The sequence below is a fragment of the Eptatretus burgeri genome, chromosome 5, assembly GCF_056783735.1.
Source record: "Eptatretus burgeri isolate ZD-2024b chromosome 5, Ebu_testis_v1, whole genome shotgun sequence".
NCBI classification, from domain to species: domain Eukaryota; kingdom Metazoa; phylum Chordata; class Myxini; order Myxiniformes; family Myxinidae; genus Eptatretus; species Eptatretus burgeri.
Window position 1 is genome coordinate 111196499 of NC_140965.1, and position 12500 is coordinate 111208998.

The window sequence follows — 12500 nt, forward strand, 5'->3', positions numbered from 1 at the left end:
CTCGCCTTACTCCCCATCCACTTGGTCTCTTGTACACACAGTATGTCCACCTTTCTTCTCTCCATCATATCAGCCAACTCTCGCCCTTTGCCAGTCATCGTCCCAACATTCAGAGTTCCAACTCTCACCTCCACACTTCTACCCTTCCCCCTCTCCCACTGCCTCCGGACTCGCCTTCCCCGTCTCCTTCTCCTCCTTTGCCCAGCAGTAGCACAATTTCCACTGGTACCCTGCTGACCACCGGTACCGGTGGCGGTCGTTGGTAACCCGGGCCTCGACCGATCCGGTATGGAAATTCGTTTTGTTGTCCGCATAAATGTATATATATATATATATATATATATATATATATATATATATATATATATATATATATATATATATATATATTATATATATTGTTGTGGTTGAGGAAATTCGCAAACCACCATTCAGGTCCCGAAGGTGATATATCTCTGTAAGTACATGTGTAGTTATCCCCAAACCCGTTGTTTAGAGTGAATAAATGTCATTCATTCGGGCTGTGACCCTTTAAGATTTTTCTGTTCTATCTTTATTTTGAACCAACCACGTCTCAACCGCCATCACACAACCACCAACCGCAACGCCGCTTCACAACAACAACAACAACGCCAACAGCCACGGCCTTTACCTTCACAACTCGCTCTCGCAACCATCGCATCACCGCCATTCCAAGCGTCGCCATGGCCATCACCGCCACAATAAACCCTCCACCACCTTCATCTCTCCTCCTTCTGCGGCCATTCCCGTACCGCTTGTGAACGCCGAGCGTCAGGCTGTCCTGGCCTCGTACAGGGCACGCGCTGAGCCGCGGGTACAAAGAGCGGCCTTTCCGAGGGGAAGTCGGATCAGGAATGATTCACGCCCACTTCCGATCCGTCCAATCATTAAGCGCGGGGCGATTTGGCCCCGCCTCCAGGCGCGTCGGAGTCAAATCGATATATGCAGATTCGAGGATCAGGGGAGGTTCACGCCCACTTTTCCTCCATCCAATGGGCGAGCGTGGCTCCGCCCCCGAGCCCATCCTGATCCGGAAATCTGCATATGGGTTCTCCTGTCGCACTACAAAGCGCCGAGCGCGGGGCGAATTCGGAGAGTTTCTGTTTCGGGCTCGGGCGAGTTGGAGAGGTGTGGTGGCGGCGAAGTGTGGCAGCAGCAGTCAAGACGGGTCTGGAGGAGAGTCGGTCTGTCGGGGTTCGGAGTCTGTCGGGGAGCTGCAGAGCGGGGAAGCCGGGAACGCGGTCGAGGGCGCAGTGGAGTCGCTCGTCGCGGGACCCAAGCAAGCCAGCTATCCTCTTTCCCCAGAGCATCAACAACCCCCCCTGTTTCCCCCCGCGCTGAGATAGTGCGAAAAGGGAGCCCCGTTCCCACCCCATTCCAAGCAGTGCCAACGAAACCCGCGGAGGAGCTCGGAATCGGGGCACCGCCGCCATTTTGCGGCTCATCACAAGACGGGTAGGCTCCACGCGGTCTTGGCCCCAGGCCCGTCTGCCCCCTTGTCGTAGAGGGTGGCTCCTTTTCTTTTGCTTTTGAGTATATGTGTTGTCGGCGCCGTCTGTAAAGTAAAACTGTGTAAGTGTTGCCGTGTGCTCGCGTAGTCGGTAGTAGATCAACATTGTGTTTCTTTTGTTGCAATTGCTTTTGGTACATAATTGTTGTGTTTCTTTTACATTTTCTTTTGGTGCATAATTGTTGTAATTGTATATGTGTGCTTTCCGTTTGCCGCCGAATAAATGTGCCTTATGTTGAACTGTTTTTCCCATTTCGCTTCGTCTTTTCTTTAATTGAATGTCTATCTTACTTCACGTAAAGGGTTGGTAGTGGGCTAAATACGCCCGAGAATTAATCGGAACCGTCGAGGTTGACGATAACACCGCTCGGTTATCCCGATAGTACGGAACGGGTCGCTTAAAGCGGCCCGTGTCCGAAGTCGACCTGCGGCGATGTGCGATCGCCCGGTCTACCCTCCGTGTGGGTACTTAGGTAGGTCGAATTTGGCGAACAACCCTATCCCACGCGGGGGGCCGATTGGCACGATCGTGGTCAGGCCGAAAGGCCCACCCATGACTAGTTCACGGCGTTAGTCCGAGAGGGTCACGACGGAATTGTCCGTCCGGTGGGCGACGTGCCGCGATTCGAGTTACGTGGCCGCTCGCACGCCGGCGGGCGCGAATTCGCAACAATATATATGTACATATGGATAAATATATATATATATGTACATATGGATAAATATATATATATATGTACATATGGATAAATATATATATATGTACATATGGATAAATATATATATATATATATATATATATATATATATATATATATATATATATATATGCACTCAACATTGAGTTTACAATGACACCAATGCCACAAGGCCTACACTCAGAAGGGGCCCAAAGCGACCAAAATTTATTTTTGAGTTGGTGTTGGCGCAGTGGTTAGGGCAGCGGCTTGGGATCCAAAAGGTCCTGAGTTCAAGCCCCGTTGGGCCACTGATTTAATACAACAGGGGGTTGACTCAGCCTGTCATCCTTCCGAGGTCGGCGAAATGAGTACCAGTGTACTGGGCCGGTGTATACCCCGGTTAAAATCGGTGTACCATTTCCCTGTGTTGTAAGAGGCGACCAGGGTTGCGTCAGGAAGGGCATCCGGCGTAAAACATGTGCCAAATCACTATGCGGACCATACGGATGATCCGCTGTGGCGACCCCGAACGGGAGCAGCCGAAAGAAGATATATATACACACTAGCAGGGATACCCCTGCTCCGCACAGGAATCCTGTGGATGACGGCGGGTCTGATGGAGTATATGTCACAGTTAATTGTAAAATTGTAGAGCCTGCCACCATTATTTTTTTTTTCATCCCCACTATAATATTATATTTTCCCCGCCATGTTTTATATGCAGAAGAATCGAGTTCAAAAATGTTAAGATTTATTGCCGCATCAGATAAAAAACCAAATGCCTCAACAATGTGAGGCTGGTTTCATGTCATCATTTGCGACTTAATTTATTCTCATTCTCTAGCAAATTCCGTTGGTCCCATGTCAATCGGCTGAACTTGAAAAATTAACGTTACGCAATCAGGTGATGACGTCATAATTCGGAAACCGGGAAGTTGGAAGTCATTGTCTTCAATTGACTGTAGCATTATTTTTTCATTCTATTGCAAATTGCATTGGCCCCATGTCAATCGGCTGAACTTGAAAAATTAACGATACGCAATCAGGTGATGACGTCATAATTCGGAAACCGCAAGTCGGAAGCACAATTCTTTTACATCAGGACACTCCCGGGTACATGTTCTATCAGCATGTGAAGTTTGGTGAGGATCAGTCCAGTACTTTTCGCGTGCATAGGTCACAGACAAACACACACACACAGACACACAGACAGACACACTTTCAACTTCATATATATTTAGACATATGTATACATATATATATATATATATATATATATATATATATATATATATATATATATATATATATATATATATATATATATATATAAAGACCATAAGGGGAAAACCAGAGATGTCAGGATAAGTCAATTTTGAAGAAACTGAAAAACAAAGTTTCAAGACTTTGTTGGACTGTTTAATAACTGTCATATAGATTTATTTTCCAGTAAAGAGTGATCATTGGAAGAGTGATCATTGGCCGATCAAATTAAGCATGTAGCATTTGCCAAGCTTCTGTGTTATTTAATTTAAGAGCAAAGAACGAATCAATGTTGCAAACTGACATCACTGGTTATTCCCTTGTTTAATAATTGCCATGCAATTTTAACCCAGGATGTGCAGCAAATTCATGCTTGTTGGTTATTAGCATACATTACATGACTTCGGTGATCACAGATTATTTTTTCAACATTAAACGGTCATTGTTTTTTTTGTTTGATTGGTGCTCAACGCGATACTCAAGGGTATTTCGCTTATATGACGACGGATTCTCCATTTCTTACTCCGTACTACTTAATATGAAGGAAAACCGGGAGGAAACCAAGGATAAACAACCCCCGCGATAGCTGAAGTCACCTCATGTGACTCCCTCATACACCGAAGCAGGTTGATTGGGCGGTGGGTACATCGAATGAGGATGGGTACTCAGACGTGCTAACCATTAAGCCACGGCGTGGGTCCCATAAAAGTCACAATAAAGGTTTGACCAGGCTTGAACCACGATATGCACCAACTACGGAGCCCATGATATAAACAAATAGGCCATTGTAGTGCTCAGAGTTTATGCTGTGAAAGTTTTACAACCTTTCATTTTTTTCGTTTCTCAACTCCGAATATTATGGTAGAACAATTAACATGAATGAAAGGGAGATAACCAGGAGTAAAGTACTGACAACTCTGGGTTTCTACTTGTTCAGCTTTGACAACACTTGTTTTTTCATTGCACGGCTAAATTTTATACCATATAAATTATGTGACACCCCTGGTTATTTGTTAAAGTAATATTGCGAGAGGAAACCTTATGTTGCCAACTATTGGCAGGTGCAATAACCCTGAAATTTATAAAAAGTGACATCTCTGGTTTTCCCCTTGTGGTCTTCATATATATATATATATATATATATATATATATATATATATATATATATATATACACGCATATATTTACACAATGTCATTTAAAAACAAACAACTTGAAAGGAGTATATATCAATAAAATGTGTGTGCGTGTGTGTGTGTGCGTGTGCTTGTGCATGTGCATGTGTCTGTGTCCTTCAAAATTAGGCATTTGATTTGGTCCTAGGCATTTTAACTTTCTCTGTCATGTTTTAATTTGAGGGATCAGTAACGTACATCCTCATGATGTCCTTTTTTTTTGCTGAATCGTTATATTATTGTTTCTTCCTATTAAATTGCCAGTCATGCAGTGCAGTATAATGTTCTTATTCTTCAGTCTTTTTAATAACAAATTATTGTGAAGCCAAATTCATTTTAACAACTTTTAATTTGCCATTTCCTTGCCCAGGATATGTGTAAGGAAGCAAGAGAGCTCATCTCTACGAGAATCGCCAGGTTGACGGAACTTCTGGCGCAGGTTGAGGAGAAAGCCACCAATGAGGTTGATGAGGTTGAGAAGGACCTTGCTGCCAAGTTACAGACACAGGAGATTATTGTGACCAAGCAGGTGCTCGGGATGGCATCTGATGTCACCGAGTTGGTGCTGCTGCAGGAAAACCATGATGATTTCACCTTTATCGAGGTTTAAAATGCACCTTAAAGTTGCATAATTATACTGCTCCACACCAAAATGTCAATAACAATTCCTTAAAAAAAAAATCAGATTGTACTTTGATTCTCACATGAACACGACTAAACACACAATTAGTTTTGCCTTCTTCATGTCATTTCCCTTTGATCTTAAATTTCTGTTCATTGATAACGAGTTATTTATCTTATTTTATATTTGGTTCTGTTTTTCTCATGGGATGAAATTTTAGTACTGATTCTGAGTTTAACTCCAACATGATTTATTTGTCAACTGGATTGGCACTCGGTAGAGCGCATACCTCTGCCAGGATGAACAGTTTACATTTTGTCTCTCACTCATAGGCCTGAACTGCATCTGGACTTGAACCAAACTCTAATCGACTTGTTCTTGTCACATACCTAACTCATCCATCAAGTTTTGTCAAAATCCATCCAGAACATTTTGAGATATCCTGCAATATATAGTATTTGGCCCGATCTCTCAATTGTGAATTATGACTTCTTTTTTTGTATACAATATTGAGGCTTGTATGAGAGCGAACACACAGAACATATAACAAATGGAGCAGGAGACAAGACGGGTGGGAGAGGGATGTACAAAACAGTGGGGAAGAGAAGCATGAGGAGATTTGTGGAAGACAGGGAGATGGGGGCAGGGTACAAGGGATAAACAAGATGGACACCACAGGGACTTATAGGAAAGAAAGCAGGGAATTTGAAGTAGGTGGGCTTGGGGTGGATTAATGGGGGTCGAAAAGATCATGGTTTTGGATGGGGGAAATAAGAGATGGTGTTGAACAGCTGTTTAGAAGACCTGGAGAGAAGAGTGGGATTGAAGAGAAGGTGGTAGTTTGTTCCAGAGGTGTGGAAAAAAGAGGCATGAAAGAGTGAAGGTGAGCAGTGATTCTTGATTTTGGTAGGTACAAGAGAAGGGGATTGCTGGCAGACCTTGAGTGTCCTGCAGAAATATGGTGTGGGGGGGGTGGAGGACATATCCCAGACAGAGCAGGTGGGGGTGAGGCTGGAGAGGAGATAGTAGAAGACAGAAAGACCACCGACCTGCCTGCAGTGAGAGAGTGAGAGACCCAAAGACTCAGGTTCATCACGGGAGATACCAGGTCAGGTCAGGTTATGCATGGGGAGCATGTGCCGGAGCAGCGCGTTGCTGCGTCCACTTTCCGCTGGTATTCCAAGGGGCTCCATCTGGCCATCCCCCCAGGCAGATGCCTGGCCCATCTCCATCTCCTTGAGATGCTGATCCACCTGCTGCAACCACGAGACACCTGGATGGCTCTTTGGCCTCCTCCACTCACGAGACTCCATAACTGAGAGAATCTGGTGAGCAGTATCGGCGTCAGGAAAATGAGCCATGTGACTATACAGCCGCAGCTGACACTCACAGACGATGCAGGTAACAAATCTCATTTGAGTCTCTCTCAGCAATCACTCGTTGGACACAAAGTCCGATGAGCAATTGCCAAGGATTCTCTGAAGAGACATGGTACCAAAGGAATGAGGTCTCTGTCTCAGATCCCTGGTCAGAGTCCAAGTCTCACATCTGTAGAGCAAGAATGGAAGCACCAAGGACCTGAAGACTCGGATATTCACCCTCCCAAACAGGTACTGGCAGCACCACACCCCTTAATCCAATGAAGCCGTGACTCCCCATGCCCGACAAAGACGTTTGTTGACCTCTGGCTCACAGCCAGCAGAGACATGAATATCACTGCCAAGGAAAGTGAATCTCTCCATGACCTCAACATCCTTGCCACAAATAGATACAGACAGGATAGCAGCATGCAAGATGTCTTTGAAACCTGGATGTTGGTTTTTGACTCAGGAAATCCGTAATCCCAGTGGCTCAGACTCCTCATTCAGCACCTCGACGGACCCCAAAATGATATCTGGAGTCTCCGCAAAGATGACTGCATCATCAATGAAATCAAGGTCAGAGTCCTTGACATTCCCAAACAATGCACCACAGCTTGATCTCTCAGACATCCTCCCCAGAATCCAGTCCGTAGAACTGCTAAAAAGTGTGTGGGCCAGTGCACACCCCTGACGAACTCCATTAACAAATGGAAATAAGTCAGAGATGGTACCACCACATCTGACAGCACTCTCAGTACCAGAGAAGAGTTCAGACATCAGATCAATCAGTTTTTGTGGAACCCTACGAAGACCAAGAATCCTCCAGAGGGCATCCCGATTCACTAAATCAAGTGCTTTACAGAGATCAACATAAGCTGCAAGCAGCCCCCAAAGAGCAAGGATATGGTCAATGGTTGACCTCATTGGTGTAAAGCCTGACTGCTCTGGACGCTGGTGCTCAAGCAGATGGTAGCGAACCCTCTCAATAATTATCCGAGCAAAGACCTTGCCCGGTACTGAGAGCAGCGTCACACCTCAGTAGTTGTTGCAGTCTTGGCGATCACCCTTTCCTTTCCAGAGAGGGACAACAAGGTCCCTCTTCCAGTCAGTTGGGATGATGTCTGTGTTCCAGACAGAGCAGAAAAGTGCAAGCAATGACATGAGTACAGCATTTACACCAGCCTTGAGAAGTTCAGCATGGATGCAACAAACCCGAGGAGCTTTACCCCATTTTAACCGGTTCACCGCAGTCAATGTTTCCACAAACGAAGGTGGACCACAGTTGATTGGAGGGTCAGCGATTCGGAGAGTAACACCCCTGACAGCCAATTTGACAGCTGGTGGATCAGCTTGGCACAGCCACTCAAAGTAACTGGCCTAGCAGGCCTACACTTCAGATTCCTTTGTCAAGAGCCAACCACCCTCTGCTCTAATTGCAGTACACCGAGGGAGGGCTTAGAGGAATGCAATGCGCGAATTCCCCTGTAAGCAGGACGAGAATCTCTTGACCACAGGTGAAGCTCGACCCCCTCAGAGATTCCTGGCACATAGGCCTCCTTGCCCACCTGCATTGCACGTGCAGTTTTATGCCTCAGCTCCCTGAACAGCTCAGCTCTGCCATTCAGCCTGGCCCTGTGACTCTGGACAATGGTATCCAGTGTCCCTTGAGAGACAAAATTCTTCTTCGCCCGATGATGAGTTACAAGACATCTCCCGGCAACATTAAGGTCGGTGGTCTTGAAGGCACTCCCCAACTCTTTAAGATCCCCCAAAGCACCCAGACCCCCCCAATATCCACTCAGTCTGTTCGCAATCTCCTCAGCTACCCTCTCATGCTTGAGCATCCCAACATCCAGCCTCCATGACTTAAGCTGCAACTTCAGAGTTGCTACAAGACTGTGGTCAGTATTGAGAAACTAAGTACTCAGGTAGACCCTGCAGTTCTGATTATACTCTGCGACCATCAACGAGCACTTGGTCAATCTCCTTTGGTACACCACCAGCATTGGAATACCAAGTCCAGCGATGAGCCTGTGCTGAAACCATGAACCAGCCACCCTAAGTCCATGACTTCTTGCAAAGTCAAGGAACTTGGTGCAATTCTAGTTCCCAGTTCCAGACCCATGGGGACCACCACATGTCTCATAACCATCCCTATCAGTTACAATTGGTGCATTGAATTCCCCCAAGACTAGAAGAGTATCTCGCCTGGGGCACTGATCAATCACAGATTCGAGCGTGGCATAGAATGCGTCCTTCACGGTGAGATCACTCGCCTCAGTCGGAGCATAAACAGAGACCAGTGAAATGACACCTAAGGAGTGACGAATCCTTCATCTCATAATACGCTCATTGACCGGTGTTACCTCAATTATCATTGGAGTCAGTGCATTCGACACAGCAACAGCAACTCCTTGGGCTTGCTATCCATCAGAGTTACCAATCCAATAGTAGGTGTAACCAGCCGCCATGATCTCGCTGCAATGCGATCTCCGATCCTCAGTGAGTGTTGCAATACCGATGTCCAAACGTTTTAGCTCAGATGATAACAGAGTCAGGTGATCATCCTCTCTTAGGGATGGGACATTCCAGGCACCCACCCGAAGGGACCGCCTCAGCATAACCCAAGGAGATCACCGTCTGGTGGATGACACCTCAGCACCGCCCCAAAACACTACCGCAAAATACTACCGATGACCCTGGAAGGTTACCCCGTGATTTCCCTCCTATCAGCAAAGAGTGGGGGTCCTGAAGGCTTTTCCCCAATCCCGTCATCCGGTGAGCTGCCCTGCGAAGGGAAGCTGTATAGGAGGTACCACCATGGAGTGGGTTTTTAGATTTATTTTTGCTTTTGGTATGTTTTGCAGGATGAATTGCTTTACGGTGGCCAGAGTGAAATTCCTGCCAACAACCTCCGAATAAAAAAAGTAACCCAACTGCAGGAGGATGTGCACAGACACAGTTGGGTACTAGATATGGATGGCTGTTGGCTCACAAGGAGCTCCTCCGCCCTTTGACAGTTTTTGTTTTTAATCCTGCTGGGTGCCCATACCATGCACCCTCTTCACCAAGAAACTTAGTGGGGGAGATGGTTTAGTTGCCGAGAACCCAACCATGAAACAGGTTAGTACAGGTGTACATGGTACCTGTAGCAAGCCACAGGTGTAATCTGACCTGACCTGGAGATACCAATGATTCTAAATGCCTTGGTTTCCAGAGTGTGATGTGGTTTCCACAAAAAAGTGTGAAGCAGGAGCACCAGCTTAGAGCGAAGAACAGAACTCCATCATCATGCTGCGGATAAAAACTTTGTATGTGGTCAGGAGCTCAGGTGTGCCAAGGAAGGGCTTTGCACAAAGGAGGATGCCCAGTCGGCAACTGGCTTTTGGAGGCCAGCTTGGAAGTTGGCTTTTCCAGGAAAGATCGTGGCAGACAGTGACATCCAAAAGCTTGAATGAAAGGACTTCTTCAAGAAGATTGTGGAGAAAGTAGATGGGGGGGGAGGGTTCCCATGCAGTCCTTTTTTAAGAGACATCGTGAGTGTGTGATTTGTCAGGGTTGAAAGACATGTTCCACGTGTTGGACCAGCTTGTGATTTTATCCAGATCTGCAGAGAGGGAAGAGGCTGCTGCTTGTCAATTTGAATGATGAGAGATTGTACCGCAGAGGGTGGAGTCATCAGAAAAGAGACAAAGAGTATTTTGCAAAGAGTCGGAGAGATCATTGAAGAAAACCAGAAAAAGCCCAGAACACTGCCTTGTGGATCTCCAGCCTGGACAGGAAGAGGTGATCAGAGAATTTCATTGAGGGCCACACGTTGACTGTGACAGGAGAGAAAGTCTGCGATCCAAGAGTGGAGATTGCCTTGGATACCAGAGGAAGTGAGTTTGGTGAGCAGGGTGAGGTGCCAGACCATATCGAAAGAACGTGATACGTCTCGGGAGATGGCTGGGATCTCACGTCTGGCATTGATGACCTCCATCCATTCTTGGGAAAGCAGGAGCAGCATGTCCAGGGTAAAGTGACCTGGTCTAAATCCAAATTGATGGTTGGAAATCAAGTCATTGGAGAAGATGAAGGATTTGATGTCAGAAGCGATGATGGATTCCATAACTTTGCTGATTTGTCTGTCGTTGCAAGGATCGGTTTTTGCACCTTTTTTATGCAGAGCAGTCATGTTTGCTGATTTCCAAGCAGATGGCAGATGACCTTTAGCAAATGGGATGTTGAATAGAACAGAGAGAGTGGGTTAGCATGAGGAGCAGAGCATGTTTTTAGGACATGTGGACTGATGCTGTCTGGATGGGTTGCAGAATCTGAGTCGAGGTTTGACAGCAAGCTCTCCACCTTGTCGGGAGAAAAGGAGACAGAGTACAAGAACAGCTGGGTGTGATTTGGTCAGGTTGGTACAGAAAGCGATTGGTCTGGGACAAAAGATTTAGACGCAAACACAGAATTTACGCTTTCAGCCTTTTCATGTGCAGTGTCAGCTGTGCAGCCATTTGAGGTAAGGGAAGGGATAGAGGGTGAACATACACCAGAAACAGACTTAACTTGATGCCACCAGGATTTGGAGGAGTGAGTGAGGTTTGAGAGTTCAGATTTGAGATGAGAAAGATGTTGTTTCCTGGCTCTCCTGAGGATAGACACACACTTCTTCCGAGATTTGTGGAAGGACTTGAAAAAATTTCGGAACCGCACCCGGATCTTCACAAAAATCTAAGCAATTCATCCATGTCATGCACCCAACTTGTTAACCGAGTTATGCCTAAATTAATCGCTAACCTTTTGAGATATCCTGCTCACAGCCAGACAGACAGACAAACACACAAACAAATTGAATTTGTTTGTGTGTTTGAAAAAACACAATTTATTTGTAAAATGTGGACTGTTTCAGTATTATGTTAATTATAAGATATAGCCCTGTGTATTCGAGTCATCACTTATGGTTGACATGGACTTTGAATTGTTAAACACACAAGTATATTAGTGCTACTTCCAAAATCTTGAATAATGATACAATGTACATAAATGATGCATGGTTCAAGCTGGTCAAATAATTTTGGGTAATTCCAAGATGGTGACCAACAGTAACATGTGTTGTGGAACATTGTTGTGTAGTTATGTGTGAAAATAAGAACATCAAAATAGCTTAACATCATAAGAAACTATGACCACCATTAGGTGATGCAGGTCTCTCATGCTATAGTTGCGAGTTTAAATAATAGTCAAAATGGCAATGAATCTGTTATCAATCTTGAGCATTCTCACATGCAAACAACTGCTGTCATTTAAGCAAACAGCTTGTGAACAGGTAATTTTGGAGAATTTCTTCGGGAGGGTTAATGAGGTCAGAAAAGATCATGCGTATAGACAGGCGATGACCTGAGATGGTGGTGAACAACTGTGCCGACGCTCCAGAAGAATAATGTCATTGAACAGACTGAGGAAATTGGTTCCATCGGTGATAAAAAAAAAAAGAGGAAAGAATGTGTTGAGGTTATCAGTGAGTCTTGATTTTGGATGTTTCATCAGAAAAGGTTTCCTAGCAGACAATGTGCACCCTGCAAAAACCTGGGAGGAAAGGAGGTATGGGGGGTTCGGAGGTGGACAAAGCATGGAGAAGACTGTGCAAGACCAGAAAGGAGGTGGAAGAAGACAAAGAGACCACTGACCTGTCTGTGATGACAAAGCGATAGGCCCAGAGACTCAGCTTCACTGTTACAACAATGGCTTTGGTGACCTTCGTTTCCACAGCGTCAATCTGAGAAAGGTGAGAAGCATAACCACCAGCACAGAGCGGAGAGCAGGACCCCAGGAATCTGTGGAGGAAGGCCTCGTAAGTAGTTAAGGCTTCATGTGTGCCAA

The 12500-nt window shown here is 45.6% G+C and overlaps 1 protein-coding gene across 8 annotated transcripts in view; it reads left to right on the top strand.

Annotated features, from left to right (window-relative positions):
* Positions 1-12500, top strand: part of LOC147027160 (E3 ubiquitin-protein ligase TRIM17-like) — a 78061-nt gene that overhangs the window by 39239 nt on the left and 26322 nt on the right. For all 8 annotated transcript variants that reach the window (XM_085883351.1, XM_085883356.1, XM_085883349.1 and 5 more), the window contains one exon: positions 5020-5253. In XM_085883351.1, coding sequence (XP_085739477.1) covers positions 5020-5253 — 234 coding nt within the window. The remainder of the gene's footprint in view (positions 1-5019; positions 5254-12500) is intronic.